The sequence below is a fragment of the Anser brachyrhynchus genome, assembly GCF_964034855.1.
Source record: "Anser brachyrhynchus genome assembly, chromosome: 4".
NCBI lineage: Eukaryota > Metazoa > Chordata > Aves > Anseriformes > Anatidae > Anser > Anser brachyrhynchus.
The window spans coordinates 4,068,290-4,089,473 of NC_137698.1; the positions used below are offsets into that span (position 1 = coordinate 4,068,290).

General features: G+C 38.5%; 1 protein-coding gene across 3 annotated transcripts in view; it reads right to left on the reverse strand.

Moving 5' to 3' along the window:
* EGF (epidermal growth factor) overlaps positions 1-19,232 on the reverse strand; it is a 61,725-nt gene extending 42,493 nt beyond the window's left edge. For 2 of the 3 annotated variants that reach the window (XM_080592119.1, XM_080592117.1), the window contains exons 1-6: positions 18,497-19,232; positions 9,742-9,873; positions 6,085-6,284; positions 4,935-5,116; positions 1,667-1,897; positions 486-688 (exon numbers count right to left, since the gene is read on the reverse strand). In XM_080592119.1, coding sequence (XP_080448245.1) covers positions 486-688; positions 1,667-1,897; positions 4,935-5,116; positions 6,085-6,284; positions 9,742-9,873; positions 18,497-18,623 — 1,075 coding nt within the window. In that variant the 5' untranslated portion in view covers positions 18,624-19,232. The remainder of the gene's footprint in view (positions 1-485; positions 689-1,666; positions 1,898-4,934; positions 5,117-6,084; positions 6,285-9,741; positions 9,874-18,496) is intronic. The other variant, XM_080592118.1, reaches the window with a different exon arrangement.
* Between the last annotated feature and the right edge of the window lie 1,952 nt (positions 19,233-21,184).

The window sequence follows — 21,184 nt, forward strand, 5'->3', positions numbered from 1 at the left end:
TAGTTACTACGGAAACTTCAGGTCTGTCTCAAACAGGATGACTCTTAATCCAGTCTTTTCAAAGTGAAGCTGACACTTTCGCACTATCACTTGCAGGGCACACTACATACTTCTTAAAAAACTTCAGTGCCGTAGTAATCAATTGGAGGTATTTAGATGTGCAGTGCATTAAAACTTCCAGAAGAGAATAGACATTTGATGAAGATAATCTACACAAAGAATTTAAAAAAAAAAGGCAAAAAAAAAAAGCTGTACTCTCTGCGCATTTACTAGCAAAGTATAAACAATATATTTGTGAGGAAAAATGAAGAAAAAAGAAAAGACAAGGAGAAAAACACATTCGTCTACACATATATTCAGATTAATGACATGAGTAGTTCATGCTCAGCACACATTTTGCTGAAAATAAAATATTACTGTAAAAGATCAGAGTGTATTACATTATTACTCTCACAAATATAGCTGTATCATTACAGTTTACTTACCAAAATCCTGGAGATCTGTTCTTGCACCTGGCTGTCGAAATGGATGCACCACTTTTATCTCCACTGGTGGAAAAAATGATGGTTTCAGGCTAATTGTGACTACAACTTTTCCAGTATACTTGTTGGCTCTCCATATCATACCAGATTTCAACTCTGAATAGTACAGGTGGTCAGCAAAGAGAGACATACCAAGCAACGGATGTCTGCAACAGAGAGAAAACAACATGAGATGGCACATTACCTGATCCCTGTCTATTTACTCACTATACATTTTCTGACCATTGAGTTCAGTCAATTCACTGTAAATACCTTTTATTTGTGTTCCTCTATATATATCTTATGTCATCTTATAGGTATATATGACAGTCAGATGAAGTGCCAGAGACAGCCCCAGAGTCCAGAATCTGCAGATTTGCAAGAAACACCTGCAAACTGGTGGGCACTTCTCACCAGTTACATGAACTGTTGTTCCAGACTGACCCAACTGACACGGAAAGCCTAGGTATCACCCTGCAGCCTGTTGAACCCAGCAACTAAAATGGGCACCTGCTTTGTTGAAGGATTTAGGCCAGGTAAGTCTCCCTGTCTCTCAGTTTTCAGTGCCCTTTTTGATGGGCATCCCTCCCATCAGGAGCGCGCTCAGCTAGGCAATGGGGAGCAGAGGGGTACACAAAAGTTGTATAGGACATTTTCACCACATCTGCTGACGTTTGCTGGAGAGCCTGAGCACAGGGTGTTCTCCAAGCCTCCCTGACCAACAGCTGAGGAGGACAACAGGCTTAGGGAAGGATAGGAACGACCTGGTGGAGCTCAAGCTCTTGAGCATAGCTCAGACACCTGAGCTGACCTACCGTGACATTGGACAAATCATTTAATCTCTCTGCTTTTGGCTTCTCTATCTGCAGAAAAAGGCCACTAATAAACATTTAGAGAGGATTTCTGAGGATTAAGTGGTTATCGTTTGCTAGCTTAGAAGATGGAGTACTCAGTGGCAGTATTATCCCTGCAACAGTGTCTTTTTTCCATTTTCAAATCTGTAGTTTTAGATCTACAGTTACACGTCATTTCTGCTACACTTTGTACTCCTCATGGTGTTATAAAATGATAAAATAAAAGTCTTCCTTTTATTTGGATACCCAGGAAATGAGTGTTTTATTTCTGACAAACTCAGAAAAACTCACCGGCCAGAACTCTGAAGCAAATGAACGGCTCCTCCATCATAGTCACACGATCCAATATGGGAAATCTCCTTCCCATGGTCATGCTGGATCCAGTAGAGCCTTATGTCAACCAAGTCTAGTGAGATGGCCTTTATCTTTTCTGTGGTTCTTAAAATATTTCTCACATCATTTCCATTGAGAGATGCTCGGTATATACTGGAAACTGTGCTGTCAGATGACCAAAATAACAACCTGCAGGCAAGAGAGGCGTGTTTTGGAAAAAATATATGTATATGTTTACAAGATCATATCACTGCTACACATTCCTTATTTAGTTGCTCCTGTATACAGAATTTTTCAGTCTTACCACAGTGCTTCCAGAACCAAAACTAATCATAAAGCAAAAGGCTTTCTCAATACACATTGACCTATTTCAGGAAAACCCCATATACCTCTCCCTTAACATAACTCTATTAAGAATGGAAACATTTTTGACAACAAAGCATTGTCTGTTTAATGGAAGTACAGTTACCATTACATTTTTGCTACAGTTGTTTTCTTGTTTTAATAAACAAGTTTCTATCAGGGACTCTATGACACCGTTCAGGAAGCAATGAGGTATTTGAAATTTATCTCATGTAGGTCAAGCAGGAATCAGCCCAGCTTAACCATGAAGTGGTGTTGTCTCTCTCTCTGCTTTGTTCAGCCATGCAGTCAGTGAAGGAAACTGGAATAACCACTCAGATCTGCAGGGGGCTCCTGCAAACTTAGGAAAAGGCACGTCTTTGAGGCAGCTGTGCATTGCCCTCTGCCTCTGGGGAGGAATCCATCTCCAGAAATTCTAGTCCAACATGTCACACAGTGGTACTTAACTTAAAAATACCATGTCTATTATTGTTTTCATTTATTTCTACCTTCTTGCTGGTTATAGCAGCCAGACTATGCTGTCATTGAATTAAGACAGTCAAAATGCAGCTCCAATACCCAAATCAGTTATGCACTGAAGCTACTTATAGCTCAGGTTATTCATGGATCAGAACCCAGATTTACTGATGTGACTAAGGTTAGCAACAATTCTTCCTTCCAACATGGCAAGTTACCCGTCATTATTGTATATTTTATTTTTTAAGGTTTGAGTTCAGATTATTTGCTTTAGTCTCTTATACTTTTGCACAAAAAACTCCAGGAAGCTTTATGATTTTGCCTTGTCCTCACAAAATTAAAAGATTTATATGTATGAAACAGTGTGCCATAAAGTCAGCTTTTCTATATTTATGTAAACTATTGTTATAAGGCCAAAAACAGGATTAGATCTCACCGGTAAGGGACTGTACTAAACAAGTAGGAAGAATCAGTCCTTGCCCATGGCTTTTCCTCACTTTTACATGGTCTACAATTATCATATATTATTAATGTATAGGCAAAAACATATGGCCACAAGAACAGTCCAATTTTCTACTGCCATTTTTAAGCACTTCATTAATATCTAGTTACATTTCTATAACACCTGCTATTTAAGAAATTTCAGTGATCAGGAAGGTTGGATAAATGCTAGGATTCACTTTTTATTAATAAGGAAACTAAGAAACGAAGGTGGTTATAGTCTCTGTGCACATCTTTTGCAAGGCAGCATGTGGACATAAAATGGTATAAACAAACAGAAAGACAGAAGAAAAAAGATTAGAGAACAGCTTGAGTAATTGCCAGCATTTATCTTCTTTGCCCTCTCTTTCCCTTTATTTTGAATCCTTACTTTTCATCATTCCTAAACACCATTCTCTCTCTCTCTCTCTATACATATATATATAAATCTTATAGCTATAGTTGCATTATTAGTAGCAAAATAATCTTATCACTGCTAATAATCTTATCCAGACCCTTTCTTTGAGAAAAACTGTTATTAGGATATCATATTGACCTTCATTACTTAAGAGTTGCACATATTTTAGGGAAGACACTGTTGTAATCAGATTTAATGCATGTTTATATCTGCTGGATAAACCTACTGTTTTTTATTTTTTAAATTCACTTCACATTAAAAATAGAGCCCTTAGAGTTTGCATACAAGCAAAATGCACTAGGACATAAAAATGATGTTAGACTCCTTGGAGCCTACTTTCTTTACAGTTCATTACTGGCTTACTGGTCTTTCAGTAAGCACATAAGTACAGCTTCAGTGCTTGGTGAATCACACCTAGGTGAATATACGCACTTGAGTCTCCACAAACTTCTGCATAAGTTCAGCAAATACACTCTTATAATGCTATTTGTAACATGTCTTTCTGTGGCATTTGACAGTGGACTTAAGGATCCGTGAATATTTCCAAAACTGGTAAGTACTATATTAAAAGCAAATCAGCAATATGTATATATATATAAAGGCTGATGTTCAGGTCTTTAAAGCCTACCCAAATGACAAGACTCCAAGGAATACTACTAATATTACTATCATCAGAAAACTATTTTATGTATAAATGCAATATGAAAATACACACAAGTCTTAATATTAAAATATTTTTCCACAGTGCAGAGCAAGCTTACTGCAAGTTAAAAGTGGCAACAAAAATGTGATTTTGCTGTACCATAGCATCTCAAAGTCTCCTTATCTTTTATTTTCACAGACTTGAAGAGATTTACATGTCAAGAGAAATTAGCATGGAGAGACCACTGTGAAAATTCATATCAATAACTTCTGAGGATGCCAAAACTCTTATTTAGCCATGGTTCTCACTGCAAATGGCTTGAAGCTGAAAGAAGCATCTTTATGAAGGTCAAATTACTGATAACAAAAAGCAGCAACTCTAGAATCAGAATCAATATTCAGAGCTACTGAGGAACAGAGGAAATAGGAACTTTTGTTTGTTTGTTTGTTTGTTTTTCCTGAAAATATACTAATTAACATTCTAAGTATGCCACGTTTGGAGCACAAGGGACTCCCAGCATTTGCAGGCATCATAGCCCTTGGTGCTCCAGTTCTAGTTTCTGTTACCCTGAAACTTTCATCGAGAAATGACCAGCACTGCTTCTTTTCCCTCAGCTGTCCTCACTAGCAAAGTTCTCCCTGATGACCAATAGGTATAGATTCTGCATTAGACTTTGATGGGCTTTTCTCACACATTTCTCTGGTTCTCTCATATACTTGTCAATATTTTAGCCTATTTTGTCAACGGTCAAGGAGGTATTGGGATACAGATAACACACTGCACAGAGTATCCTTAGAAACCACAGTCTTATTACTTGACATATTTTGAGACCGTTTTCATGAAATTACTAACCTAGTTAAAATTACCTTTGCTCTGCATCAATGGTAATCTTTGTGGGACGACCAACATTTCTTAGAATAACTCTGCGTTTCTTCCCATTCATGTCTGTTGCTTCTATGGTTGATTTCTGCCTGTTGGCCCAGAGGATGTCTTGATTTATCCAGTCAATAGCAAAACCTGAAATGCCTTTGTCTATGTAACACAGTCTCTGTAAACAAGCAAAAAACAAGTTTGCAAGAAGCATATGTAATAATTTAGGCTTGACTTTCAGTATAGGGACTACTGTGCTAGACTGAGGCTTCCCATCTCATTCCACTGCCTGCTTCATTTTCTCTCAGACCTGTAGTTACTTCTCTTTCTTATTCTTTAATCACTTTCATTTGGTCTTTGCACTTATACATACCCCTTCTGAGCTGTGTAACTCCCTAAAAAATGGATAACTGTTCTCCATCAGCGATACACTGGACTGATCTTTTAGCTATAACTTCTTCCTACATTTCACAAACTAGGAAGTACCCAGACCTGCACTGTTACAGATGGGGGAAAACCTAACACACTTTTGCTGGACCCTGATTCTTAAAAATCAGCATAAAATATATCAGTTAAGACTCCACATGGGTACAACAACACTTGCAAATTCTCTCCAACAAAAGAAGGCTCTCACAGCACTAAAGTGCAGCAACAACAGCCTGTCTTCCCTTTTAATCAGCCAGAGGCAATGAACTGCACAGTTTTTTTCTGAACAAAAGATGGAGTGCTAAAAGAAGCATTTATGCAACCATAGAAACCATTAAAAGATTGGAGAAAAAAAAGAGTAGGATTTCAAGCACATTCCACGCATACCATTTGTGCCAGTTTGAGTTACAGTAATCTGGAAGACAAATTTCCATAACAATTAATTTAAAATTGATAGAAGTATTATTGTCTTCAAAGCTTCAGTTTGTCTCAATATCCTCCCCTTCATTTGATCCATGGAAAACACTACGTGTATTGTGAATGTGAGTAAAACAGCATAGACTCAGGACTAGAACTATTACAACACCAAAACCTGTTTAATTAGTCCGAAGTGACAACCAATGAACAGGAACTCCAGAACTGTACCTAAAGAGCAGGTGGTTTTTTTACAGGGTTTTATGCCCAGGAACTCAGAAAATTTCAGAGAACTAATAACTTTACCTCTCGCTTTGCGCCAGTCAGGTGAATTCTTTGCAGAAGTCGCCTTTCTGAGTCTACCCAATACACTTTCTCTTCTGTATAATGAAAGTCCATAAGTGTTGACAGACCAGCATCAGCCACCAATCTTTCGTGATTGGTCCCTTCAGTGTCAATTCTAAAGATGGCACTTCCATGGCTAAAAAGTAGGAATGGTACAGGGTCTGGTGTGGAGAAAAATAAATAAATGAGAAACTTATTAATAGATAGAAGTTGTGCTTTTGCTACATTACATTAAGTTCTCATCAGTATTATACTAGGAAAAGTTCAGGATCTAACCATTTCTCTCATATTTAATGATGACTTTCCAAACACATCACAGAGTGTCAATATGATGTAAACATAATGGTCCCTTCACGTTTATTGCTGAGAATTTTTTAGGTTAAAAAATATGAGTAATGAAACTGAGACTGCAGAAAAAGTTGTTACCACTAATTCCAAACCCTACAGCCTAGTCAGAGGTCAGAAGAACCATCACATGCATGCCAGCAGATGTTAGAAAAATTATGCCATGGATGCATCTCCAAGACGAAGACCAATTCCAACTATTGCTCCGTAGCAGGAACTTTTCACAAAGAGATGGGCTGGGGTCTCACTTTAACTGTCCAAACAGGGAAACTGAAGATCCCAAGGTAGGGCAAAGGAAGAAGCTACAAAATGTGGAGGTTTCTTGTGACATAGAGGGATGGAGGAAAGCAAAGGATCCTTACTTGAAACTCCTACAGCTCAACAGCAGCAACTCATTACAAACAAAAATTGTATTCACACTGACTGAAAGGTATAGGCATATCAGTAAGTTAACATGAAATATTTTAAAATGAAAAACTCAATCCATTTATGACCCAAACTCTATTAATCAAATTAAGGTTGAAGTGATGAGCAACTAGGATGGGCCAAACAGCCTTATCATGGCCTTAAAACCAGGTGGTAACTATGGAAGGAGTTAGTGGGTTATAATGGTTGGTGGGGCTGCAGATTACACTAAACCAATTTTATCAAGTCTTATTTGTTATTTTTTAGGGTATCATCACAGGACAGGGTTAAGATCATCCAGGAAAACTTAACTGCATTTCCAAAACAGAATGTTTTTTGTTTAGGTAATTTGAATATCATGGATATCTATCTATATGGTGTGTAGCAGAGGAAAGGAGTTTTTGGGTAGCCAGCCACATTTTAGTCTTTTCTAATATTATATCTCAGAACACATAGCTCAGTCTTCAATTTACCACTAAAACCACATTCAAAGAAGAAAGTCCCATTATGTTGGTAATTGGGGGGATTTATAACCTGGTTGCCTGAAACAACAGATCATGGCACACAAAAAATGCTCTAGTCAGGCAACTTTGAAATACAATTATTAATATAGATCCAACAGAATGACAGCTTTAAAACCCATCTAATCACTTGTTGAATTGATTTTCCAGGAATGCAGAAGTAACTCTCTGCTTACCAGGGATGGCTGTCATCAAGGATGCACTGAAATCAATTTCCTTGCACATATGCTTTTGATAACTAAACTCATTTTATTAATCAGTTTTGCAACCTTTTAACTAAGTACCTTCATTATTAACATGAAACATAAGGCTTTAAACTCAGCTGACACCATTTCTACAAATTTTAGCCAGGTGCCATACCTTCACCATGGTTGCAAGGTTGTTTGATGCAACCCCCTTCACAGCAGAGGAAAGGGACCAAGTTTGATTTCTGTGGTGAACAACAAGTTCTGACGAGCACTCAGGATGTAATTTACTGCTATTCACAAGGACGGTGGTCAGCTTTCTGACTTCTATACTAATACACTGGTGTTCATTTGGAGTTTTCAAGGTATTACCCAGTTATAACAGCTACTTCTGGGATGTTAGTGTCTCCCTTTTTCTGCTGCTATTTGTTCAGAGAAACCCCATGTGAGAATATTTAAACTATGAAGACTTATTTTATGTAAATGAACGGTGAAGTGTAGCAAGGTTGATTTATCTCAGGAATTTGACAGCTGTACTGCCAGCATTTTTGCCAGTTAGTTGACCAAGAACATTTTTATACTGTGTTTTTTTCATTTCCGCTCTCTGAATTTCCCACCAGGAACCTGTGAATGAGGACTGAACAAATCTGACTGCAGAGGGGCGAGCCAGATCTGGGACTTAATTTTATCAGGGGTTTAATGATCAGATAAACAACACCTGCATAAAAGACCTTCCAGTATTTAAAACATGAGGACATATCACTTTGTGTACCCCCAACAGAAGAATTTATACATAGCATAAGGATAGGGTTCCTTATCCATCACGGTAGCTCCTGATCCATCACTTCTGGTGCTATAAAGGTTAGTAATAACTTAAAAAAAAAAAAAAAAAAGGTTGAAAACTTCCAATAATGTATAAAATGGGATTATGCTTTGAAAGATAGCTGAGCAGAAATATTGTTGTAAGTTAACAGGTTTGTTTTTGTATCTCTTCAGTTCAAAAGTGAAGAGTTTAGAAAATATTCTTTAAACAAAAAAATCCATTTAAAGGACTAAACCTATTTAGGCAGGACTGAAAAAAAAAAAGTCATACTTTGCTATCACTAAGAGTGATTCTAGGAGCTGACTGAGGTAACTCTGTTGGTGAAAATTTGGGAGCTGCAAAGAATATTTCTGATTGTTGTACATGGTCCCAGAGGCTACACCCAGAGGGACTGGAGTATATCTCCTACTTCTTGGGTCAAAAACCTGTCCTGCCATATCCTATCTCCACATTAGGGAGAGTTCCAGGTAAACACTAGACAGAAAAAGAAAACCTGAACTCCTGGACCAGAAAGGAGTTTTAGCATATCCCAGACAGGAACCAAAACCAGACATTCAGGAAACCAAAATGGAGAGGTGAACTTCAGAGCACTCCCACCTCATATTCTAGATGCAATATAAAGTTAAAACAATTAATAAAATCTAACTAGATCTTTTTTTCTATGAGTAGCATCAGTGCAGAACAGAATTAAGGTTATTCAGAGACCATAACTATGGATGTCTTCCCCTCAGAAGGGCTAAAAGCTTATAAAATTTGGATGCAGCTTATGTGTTCAAAAATCAATTTAAACTTTTGGGACAATAGGAAAGGCCTCACAGTAGCACTCATGTTTATTGTGATTATTTCCTATGGACCAAACCTAAAGTAAGGGCTTCCTGCCTAACATTTCACAGCACTGTCCCTAACCTAAATACACTAGACAGACATCAATGCCAACAGCCCAAAAGACTCAACAGTAGCAAGACCTTATGCATTGCCCTCTGTTCCTGGAAGTAGTAAGGAGAGGAAAACAGAGAGAGAGTAGCTTTACTGAATAAGAAGTCTTCATTTGGTTTTATTTGTTTTTGTTTGTTCATTCTTCTTTCCACCACTATATTTTCCATTCTTCACCATCACTCTTCTGTGGCATCCACTTCCACTCTTGCCACCTACCTGCACAGCAGGAGAGGCAGTTTTTCCATCAGCAAACCAAAGCACCCCAGTTGCTGTCCAGAAACTAAGTCAGCATTGTGAGTTGAGACCAGACAGGCATGGCTCACTTCAAAATATAATGCCAACTGCTAAATAAATCCAAGACTCTAAAGCTCTGTTTTAATCACCAAACAGAAAATGACCTTACCATTCGCATAGCAAGACCGTTTGTCAATATCCAAGGTGTAGCCAGGCAAACAGGAGCAGATATAGGACCCTGGCACATTGATACAGGTTTGGCCACAGGCTCCCAAACCACCTTCAAGGCATTCATCAATATCTGAAATGTGGTTTTGAACAAATCAGGACAACTTGATGAGCAACAACAGTACAAAGCAAACAGAAAGAATACCATTGGCATAGAAAGCTGATAACAAGCTAGTTAGAAAATGTAAGTTCTCATCATTAAAAGAGGAAAGGAGAATATCTGTATTGCTTTATGCATTGGTCTCAGGATCATTTGCCTTGCTTGTTTTCACATGCACAGTTATTATATGTAATTTTTTTAGAAATTACCATTCTCCCTTGTGTCTGGACACTCTACACAAATGGTCTCTGATTGCCCAAACACAGGGAACAGACTTATCTCGTACACAATTTATGTTATTTGCATTATCATTTGCTATGCAAATGCTGCCTGCAGCTGCTTCCTTCTATTGTTATCCCTCTTTCCACAATAACATTTTTACAAATAAATTACCAAATTTTGCAAAACAGCAAAGCTGCAAACAGACTGCCACAGGACTGAGCTCCACCTTGAGCTCATTTCTGAGTTCTTTTAAGTTTCAAAAACACATACAAAACATTAAAAAAAAAAATACCACTACATTCTGAGAGCAGTAAGCCCAAACCAACAAACCAAGGCAGCAGCAAACAAATAGCAAACAAATTAATTAGAAATTTGACTTTTAACTGATAGATTAAGCTAAAACCTTTGGAAATTAGAAGATATTTGATGTATTTATGGTGTTTTATTAGAGTTTGAGACAATAAATATGATAAGGAAGGACTTCATTTTCCAAAAAATGTCACCATTGAGGAGCACATTTTACACTAAGGGAGAAAGAAGTTGACTCCTTTGGCAGTACTCAGCACCACAGATGGCTGGCCTGGAAGGCTCAAAGAAACTTCACATCCTACCGAAATCAAATGTATCTGATAGCAGCTTGCTGAGGTTCTTGGCATCTGGAGTACCATACCCTTGTGTATTTCTTGGACAACCACTGTGAAGGATGCTCTGAGGAGCAGCTTCTCCCCTGCCCAGGATCTATTCGATGTCAGTGGCTTTACTTCTGGGTTTTGTCATTAGCATAAATCTGCATTTGTACATACACGAAAAAGGAACCAAAATGAATTCTTTTCAAGAAACACATTTGATTAAATCACTAGAGGACACCAGACCGTTATGAGAACTACTGATATGTATTGTTCTATGTATAGCTTAGAACATTTTTTGTCTTTATTCCTGGTGAAGACTTATATCAAAGTTGTTAAAGATTGTGGATGTGTTACAACCATTTAATGTATCTGTACAGTTTAGGGAATGTTTCTGTGGCGTTTTCAGAGTTTTTCCACAATGTATGTTCCATATAGCAGACAACAATAATAATTTAACAATACATAAATAAAAGCACATAACAATGTGGCAACATACAAGATGTAATCAGACCACGTGCAACTGATTTTTGTTGATCAGAGTATGAAGGTAAAACAGAAACACTTCCAACAACTTAATTCCATAAAGCACTTTAATTCTAAACCCCAATCTTCTTCACAAAATCAGCTTTCAGGAGCATATTTTCCCACACATACTAGGGCTGCACATGCCATTCTCCATGGATTAAAGGAGTAACTCCTCCAAATGCCCTCCAGAAAGGTTTGGATGGTTTAGAAGTTTGCCAATGGGCTACAGAAACCCGGAGTTCTAGGTTGCCAGTTTAAAATCAGCCACTCCTGGCTGACATTGCCTGGATGTCATTAAAATCAAAGAGCTCTTTGATAGCCTATACAGGAGTGCTTTGGTGACCTCAGCTCATTGTCACAGCTGCTGTCAGTGTTAACAGAGATGTGAAGGAGTCTGTGGACACGAACACGGCTTGTATCTCACCCTGAAGCACTGGTTTTTGAATGGAGTAACTGGTTAGCTAAGCTGGATGAACAAGGGCAAGACTCAGCTGATGAAGGCTATAATATAATTCACGTCAGTCAATATAACTTTTATGACAATAGTGGCCTGTTAAATAAACCTGATGTTACTCCTTTGAGGAAATCACAATTAGGGGTGCTAAAGGCAACTGTGTAGACGTAAGATTATTAAAGACAGAAGTCATTTGAAAAAGCAATGTGAAGCACTAATGAAAGAACTATCATTCAGTCACAATAGAGTACATTAAATAAGAATAAAAAGATAGGCCTGACCTGCAGATTGTATCTGGAAGACTGCTTACTTTAAAGAGGATTTGCATTCATTCTAGACAAATATCTGACTGCTTAGCAAGTTACAGGACAAGAAAAGTCAAATCAAAATACATATACACACAGGAGAAATGAATGACAGTGGGGAAACAATTTTACTTCTGTATACGGCAGTGGTCAGACAATATTGGAATGCTCCTTGTATTTCTCAGATATAGTTTGTTAAAGAATCTTGAAAAATTAGAAAGTGGATACAATAAGGTTAAAAAGTATGGTTTGAGGGTAAGAAAAATAACTTTTCAGTGAGACACAAATATCTCTGTTTAGTTTATCAAAAAGAAATTTGGGAGAGGACTTGATCACAGTGTACAAGGGTCTTCACAAAGCAAAAGCATCAGCTTTTCTAAAGGACAGTTTAATCTTTTGCAGGAAAGACTTAACAAGGACCGATGGCTGAGCACTGAAGCCAGGGAAATCAATTTAGAAATTCAATTCACATTTAACACAAAATGTGATTCACTAAGGGGACTAGCTACCAAGAAAAACTGTGAAGTTGTGAAAACCATCAGTGGATGGTCTCCAGGCAAAGCCAGAATGGGGAGACGTGCTTTAACCAAGCACAAGTTACTGAGCTATGCACCAAGGTAACTGGGCAATGGCCTGTGATTTACAGGGAGGTCTTTTCCAGCATTAAGCTATATGAGTCTACAAAACTAACATTTTGTGAAGGCCAAAAAAAAAAAAAAAAAAAAAAAAAACCTTAGGAGAATTTGACCATAAAACCATCCATCAGGTGAAAGTAGCAATAGTAGCAATGCCTTCACCTGCATGCACTCTTTGTGCCAAAGCGAAGCACACAGTCGCATCCTGCTGTGGCTGTTTTATGTCTCCTGGCAACCACTTCCCCCAGTGGGAACTTCACCCTGTGAAAGAAATCGGCTTAGGAAACACAAAAGCTGTCTGCAGTGCCCTGACAGCCAGTTCTGAAAGGAAGAATGAGGTTCTGCTCAGCTCTCAAAGGCTTCTTTATGCAGAAAATGCCTTGAGAATCAGCAAAAACGATGAATCATGTCATCATGATGTTGGCAGCCCTCAATAACTTTGCATATAAATATGCCACTTTGTTGAGAGTCCTGAGAAATGCTCTGATTGCAGAAGGTGAAGCATTAGTATGCCTGGCAGGGACACAGAGAAACCACAGGGATCCAGAGGCCACCTTTCATTATAGCCCCGAACACATAGATTATGTACATAAAATATACACGTGCACATACACACACTCAACTTCACTCAAACATGGTTCCTGTGGAGTTGAACTGGGAATGAATTCAATCTGCTATACCCAGCCACCACCATAATCTTTTCAACAAAGTTGAACACGAAATTTCAGCTGGGTTACAAATGCTCCAGCTACCAGCAGGTCACAATAAGATAGAAGTAGCACAGCTCAGTATCTCTGCTCCCAAGTTCTTAAATGAGGTTCAAAGTACAACCTAATCACTCTCAGTTTTTGCTAGGGTAGAGGCTGTGGAGTGCTTCTATACCGTGGTAAGAAATATAATGTGAATGCAATAAGGTGTTTATTAGCTCCTGGACTCTTCCAGTTCAGGGCCATTCTGCATAAAGCAGAATCAAATTTAGAATTGAATTCAAATTCAGAAACCATTTGTAAACATTTTGAAGAAAAATGGAAAAAAGATCCCAAAGTCCTATGATATCGTTAGTTTTCTACCTTTCTGAACTCAGATCTCAAGAGTTCGGCCACTAGAATGGGGAAAAAAAATACACTTTTTTGTTATTGTTGTTTTACCTTATAAATAAATTGTATGCATAAATAAGTAATTTCTAAATCATATCCAAGGCAAAAATTTGAAAAAAAATGTAGTTCTAGTGAGCCTCTACTTCCCAGATCATGTAGTTCAACTTTCAACATAGTGTTATTGGCTTGCCTTTCAAAGACGAATTTCATGATGCAGTTATCTGTCCCTTTTTGAAAGGCATCAGCAAATATTGTCATCCAGCTCCAGCAGGTTTCAAATTAGATACTAGAAAGTAGAAGGGTTTTGCTCAAAACAGAACATAAGATTAATATCTGCTATTTTCCACTGAAAAAGACATTTTTTCATTTCCAATGAGAAAAACATTGATGAGTCTTAGTCACTGGCCCTGGAGTCTACTCCTCAGCCCACTTCACAATTAAACTTCATGTGTAGTATGATGCCATTTCTGTCATTTCTTGTGACATATTTACCCCCTTTCTATTTTGATGCAGTTTCTTACAGCTAAGGATAGTATTCGTCCACATTCAGCTGGATCCAATTTCCAGAGAATTCAGTGGGAATCTTCTCATGAATTGGCCTTTGGGCTCAGACCCATGTTGAAGAATTCCCTTCTGTTATTTGGTAACAATATTTTCAGCCCTCTTTTCCCCAAGGCAATGGAATATGAAGTGAGCTAGATGGAAGACAACTACTGAAAAGAAGCAAGCAGACATGCTTCGACTGCATCTCTTCTGAAAAATAGGGTTACAGTGGGGTTTCAAAAGGATTATCCCTAAAGCTATGTCATGAGAGGGGTAGACAACACAGCTCCTCATTTCACTGTCTCTTATTGCTCTTTACGCAATACTTGCAGGGAAAGGGTAGCTGTGAATCAGCAAGGTTTTGACATTTCATATTCTTCAGAGTACAACATAAGAGGTCTTAACAGTGTGTCTTCAGAAGGCTGTATGGAGCAAACTAAAACCAGGACTTAGCTAACTAAGGTGAATTTAAAGACGTAATACAAATAGGAATAATTTAATATTCCATAAAACCAGTGTTCTATGACAGGAGAGTCGTGAACAGCAAGAAAGAAAGGAGGAAAGCTTGAGACACAGAAAGAAGCATCTGACTAAAAGAGTAGACCTAGATAGCTGCAGTTGTCACCTTCAATTGCAGCCTTTAGCTTTGTAGGAACGTGTAGCATGCTAGCCCTGAAGAAGTGACAAGGGCTGATCAGATAATGTCAGAAGTTAGCAGAGACCTGCAGAATTTAAGGATCTATGGTTAGGTACAACTTTACTAGTGTGAGTTGTGTTTGTTTTTTACAATTTTGTTTTCTGATTTTTAAATAACTATCTTTCTTCACCTTGAAAGCTTACAAAATGAATACTTAAAGTCAGCCCTGAAGCCAAGGTACAGCGTTTTTATATATTGCCTTTCAGTATTCAGAAAATAAATATATTTACCTTGGGTAGCCCAGGGCTAACAGGCACTAGTGTCTAATCTAAAATCAGTAATGCGAGGGGCTGCTCTATGGGTGTCTTCAGATAAACATTGCCATCTGGGGATTTTTATTTTTGTTTCAAGTAAGGAAAGCATCTGTATACCATGAATGTAGTATATTTATATATATATTGGTATTTATACCATTATAAAACACAGTGTTGTTAAAGCAGTACTTCAGGAAGGGACAATCAACTACTTCCAACAGGCGTAAGACCCATCCCCTGGTGTACCGTTTATGCTTAGATGGTCAAACATTTTAGAAACAGAAGCTGTCCCAGTACCAACTATGTATGCATCTTTACCTTGCAGGAAGAACTGTGTGGCCAAGATTATTTTTCTTTTAGAGGTAGAAGGTCCTGTTTTCACTAGAGTCTAAGGAAGATGAGTCATTGAATGGTAACTGAGTCCCCAGTCTTTACATCAGCTTAAAATAAATGATTAAATCAAGATGACAATGTCAAGAATTGCAGAAATGCTTCCAATAGTATCATAAATTTTTGATAAATGGATATGCTCATGCACCAGACTAGCCTTATTTTGACCTCATGATTTGTTCTCCCATACTTTGTCTCTTATAAACTGTGCTGTTCTGGGCTACGTGCCCCTCTCCCCCCCTCAAGGCCTTTCCTCTCTTGGCATACCAAGTCAGGATTCAAATAATCTCTCTTAAAATAACTGTATAAAATTATGTGAAACATTTAGGGTTGGATTTCACTATCCTTCCACAGGATGAGAAGGCCTTTGATCTTTGAATACCCCAAGAAATAAAAGGAACTAATTAAGAAGCAAGATATTTAACAACGTAAGAAGAGCAAAGCCTAGACCTTCATCTGTAGTGGTAGTATGGAAAAACGAATCTAGAAAAGTTAGAAAAACACTTCACAGCAAGTGTTGCCTGTAACAGCTCTCTAACAGAGAGCAGGCACCTTCTCAGCTGAGGGTAGCCCTTAGGGCTGGCAGGATGCCACCACGGTCACGGACGACACAGAACACTTTACAATTGGTATACTTATTACAGCTCACTGAGAACGGTCGCCAAGCCACAGTTCAGCTTGCTGTCATTGTTCACAGTTCAGTAGTATGAGTCATGTCTCCCACTCACCACTTTTATCCCCACTATTACCTTCAAAGCCTGCCCCCAGCTTCCTACCACTTGCTTCCACTGCACACCCTCCATCTCACGTAATTAATGAACTAGAATATCATACATCCGATCTTCTGGTCAGAAGGGAACTTGAGCATCAAGCACAGAGAAGAGGGGAAATCCAGCCATCAAAGTATCCTTCAGTCTGATATTTCACTTCAAACCTTTGCCTTTTCTTAATCCCTTGCAAATCTCTAATAAAAAGATACCTTAGCACACCTCATTTTTCATTTATTATATGTTACACAAAATAGCTCATAGCAATGTCAGCTCTTACTCAAAAGACTACTTCTATTACTACTTCTTACACAGTTTGCTGAGTTACTGTCCCTTCAGTCCTTCAGTTTTGGTGTTTTACCTAGAATCCCCCCCAAGACTAGTAGAGCAACTGAAACATCTAATTTTCAACAAAAGTTTTCTCCATTAATGGAAGAGTGATACACATTAATTTGCAAGGTAAATCAACTGAACTTAAAAAATAAAAATAATCCCGTAGCTCTTTGAACTTCAATATTTAGAGTTCATTTTGGCCTACAAAAAAAAGCCAACCAATATACTTCATTTCAGGAGGATTGTCCTGAAATGGAGGTGTCAACTGGGCAACCCAATAATGTAGAAGTCATAACTAATATACATCCTAATTAGTTCATGGAAACCAGGTTCATATCAGCAAATAACATGGACCTATAGAAAGGCTCTGTAAAGTGCAACAATTGTTGAGGATCTGGCATACAGACTGCATACATTTCAGTGTGGGGTTATGGAGAACCAGGTCTAGTCTGGGCCTGTGGACCAAATGGCTATCAACAGCCATGAGAATAGATGCTCTCCTAGGGTACACCTTCTGGTTTATGTTGGCCTAAAGGGAACCCAGTCCATGCACTCTGAGACTACTCCATAATATCAACACAAGCATTAGTAAGAGGCAGCAGTATAGAGATTTGTTTCAGGAGGGTGTTCCTCATTTGTATTCAAGCATCAGCATCGAAGTACCCTAGGTGTGTTTGGCTCTCTGACAAACCTTTGGTCAAGTCTGTCGTTTGTACACAAAAAATGCCTAGCTCCTCCTCTCTCAATATGAGGGCATTTAACACGCATACTTCTATTTTCTGCTTACAAGCTGGTATTTCTTGGCAGAGCACACAGAGAAGGCACCTGTTATTAAATCACTGGAATCATGTCAAGAACTGAGTCAGGGCCTCTGAAGCCCAAGCAACTAAGGCAAAAGCATTAACTCCAAGTATTAGGTCTGTTTGCTGGGCTTCCAGGGAATTTCCTCATCTCCTGCTCCAAAAGCCCACAACTTCACTGGCCCTGGCTTTCTAAAGAAATAAATAAATACAGAAAATTGGCCTTCAGGGTAGCAGGGTGAAAAGAAGGGTTCTGTCATGCTTTGTCTTACACTTGGTAAAGAATAAGAATCTGCATTTCACATGTTCTGAGTCACTGGAGGATCTTTATACTAATAATGGCATCATACATCTCACTCAGACTTTAGCACTGCTGTATCAAACACATCTGTGTTTCACGTATTGTATGAGACACTCATTATACATTATCACACATCTACACCTACCTGTATGAACACAGAACAAGTAGTTTTTAAAATTATCTAGCCCACATCGAAGTATATCCCAATACATATAAAAATATTTAAAAATACTTTCTTAAAATAAATAAATATAGAAATATAAAAATACACCCATGCACAAATGATACACATATAAAAGCACAAATACATGTGTGGATGTGTCAAAAATAAAGAGACACTAAAGCTATGGAAAGGAATTTTAGTGACTAGCATTCCGTTCAGACCTCTTAATGATCATATAAATCTTTATCCTGCTTTCTGATAGTTAAACCGACACACAAGTGACTGATTTCTGAATAACAAACTAAACAAAATGAGTTCTGTTCATTATGAGAAGCAAGGGATACTGAAAAGTTGCTTTATCAATTCTGCCAGTACAACACAGTCTGGTTAAAAAAGAAAAAAAAAATCATTAACAATTATGAAGTTCAATTAAGAGAATACAAATGCGGCTTTCTTATTCTGTGAATGGTCAGCTACTTACCTATACAGGCAGAGTTTTCAGTCTTTAATCTGTATCCATTAGGACAGTTCCAGTGCTGCAGAGCTGAGAGGCTGACAAAACCAATTTTAAAAACCACTGGCAAAAAAGCAACAAGGAAGAGAAACATAATCTTGAGGTTTTTTTAAACTGTTACTAGAGAAGAACTAGCTTGTACGCAGTCATATCCAGGACAAAATGAACATGTGTAATCCCAAAAGGTTTCTGCAATCTCCCGCTTTACACTCAGACATCTTATCACAATACCAAGTTTTATCTTTGCCTTGCTTTTCTTGTCACTTTAGTCCTTACTGTGTCTGACTACAACCTTGAAGAAATTCCTGGGAGATTTCTTCCCCACACACGTCGTTTTCTCTCTCTCTCTCGTTTCTTTTTTTTTTTTTTTTTCTTTTTTTGGAAGCCAAGTATGAAATGCCTGACACTCTTGCCACAAATTTAACACAGCTTAAAAGCAACACTCGCAAGGATCGCTGTCATTTTCCTCCCAACAAGCAAAGCTGCTGTTTAAATCTTAAAAGCAAAGAATTTAGAAAACTTCACCGCTGCTCTAAGTGAAGTACAGGGAGTGAGATCTCCAGGTACCGTCCTCCAAAATGCAGTTGCTTTTTACGTACAAGCTCGGACGGACTCCTCTTTGCTTTTTAAAGCTCTACTTGCCCCACCTCTTCTCTTTTTAGTACCACTTGAGTGAACCCTGTGTTTGCAAATAGTAATGTGGTCAGTTCCTTACTACAGGGAACCGAGCCAGAATGCTGATACCCAGTCACCCATAATAAATACAGTCTATTTAGAAAGGCAGCCCCTCATGCTTGAGAAGTACCTACAGCGTGACAGCTAAGTTTTATTTCTCATGGACTGCAGCCTGATTTATACCTTGCCTGTTCAATCGTGATTAGTTGCATTGATTTTAATATCATCTTGTGTTTTACCACCAGAAACAAATGTTGTCTTTAAAACATTCTATGCAAAACGGAAAAAGAAAATCCTTCCAGTTTCTCCAGTAATGGGAAATATGAATTGTCTTAAGGTCAAATTCAGATCTAGGGTATGCGTCTGTGATTCTGACATCTGACTTCTGACAACAGGAAGTTGCAGCCACCTCTCTCAGGTCTGAATTTGGCCTTTCTGCAGTTCCAGGAAAATACCTGCTGCCAGAGACCAAGGTAACTTGTTATGAGCCTGCAACTCCCACCCACATCCCAGTCATTTGTATGTGCACATCAGTGTTGTAGAAGGCTACTGCTGTGGTGCAATGCATTTTTACACCTGTTTTGCTGATGTATATGCACTAGAGAAATTCCAGGAGCATCAGTCTCCCAAATCAGGCACAAATGCAAGTAATTTGCCCAATTTTGAATGTGCTGAGATTTAAGCAGGTGTTTAAGTATTTGACTCCACTGGGCTTTGTTGCACTAACTACTGTAATGCATTTTGGTTCTCTTGCTTTATTAATTATTATTATTATTATTATTATTAATTATTTCCACAGTATTGCACTAGGATAAATGCTAACACGACAGCTGGGAACAGCAGCATCAGACAGTACAGACAGTAACCTGCAGCTGTGCAGACTCTCTCCCTGAGAATTTCCCTCCCCTATATTGGTCTGAATCGATAAGAGTCCAGACTTACACTGACAGAAAATAAGAAGCACAAAAACTGCTTATAAACTGGACCACTCTCCACTAAAAGCAACTGTTTCTTGATGGTTTGGGTCTGTGTGTAGCCACATTCTGTTTGCTCGATCTTCACTGCTGCAGCTAACGCAACTAATTAAACCCGGACTGACAAATGGGAGCCACGTTTTCATATACTCTGCTCAGAACTGAGTCTCTATTCTGTGTGCTATAAAATCCAATAATAGTAATGTAAATTATGCAGGGCCAGACTCATGCCAAACAGTATTTGCTTCTCCAAATAGTTCCCTGGAATACAAAAGGGCAACCAACGGGAAAGTGCAGCAGTGCCATCCCATCTAGGATTACAGGATCCTGCCCAGGAACCACGGACATGCCACTTGAGTCTATTTTGCTAAATTGGTTCCTCCCAACATGATTTTCGTCAGTGTTCAAGCTGGGAGCATGCAACCTGGACAGCTCAGAAGGAATGTCTCACTTCTTTGTGAGTAACCACCAGGAGAGTGTTTGCTAGTCCCGGCACAGCTCTGACCTCTTCCAGGCAAACTCCCTGAAAGAGACAAAATCAACAAGATCTCCCTTTCGTATTAAAACCCAGAAGCAATTTCTGTGTTACTCCAGAAGCTCTAATGTTCTCTTAGTTTCTCATTTACATGCATTGTCCTTTCCAAACATCTCCTAGAGTCTTCCCGCCCCCCGCCATCCATTTCCTCTTTTTTCCTTTACTCAAAACATGGTCAAAAGCATGTCCCAGAACTGCACTTTTTTCTCTAAATAACAGTGAAGAGAGAACTGTCTGACACATCAATACCACAGTGATCTTTTCTGGAAGAAGATATCCCTTCTCTGCAGTCAGATGAAGAGTGGTTTATAAAGTCATTGACTTCACCATCCTAGAAATAAAGGAATGGTTTAAAAACAGGCAGAAAAAACTCTTAAGAGGGGAAGCTGGTTTCTCAACCTTCACGAGCCACATGTGCCTCTGACCAAACCTAACCCCCAGACCCACTGTGTGATATGATCCAGGCCTGAG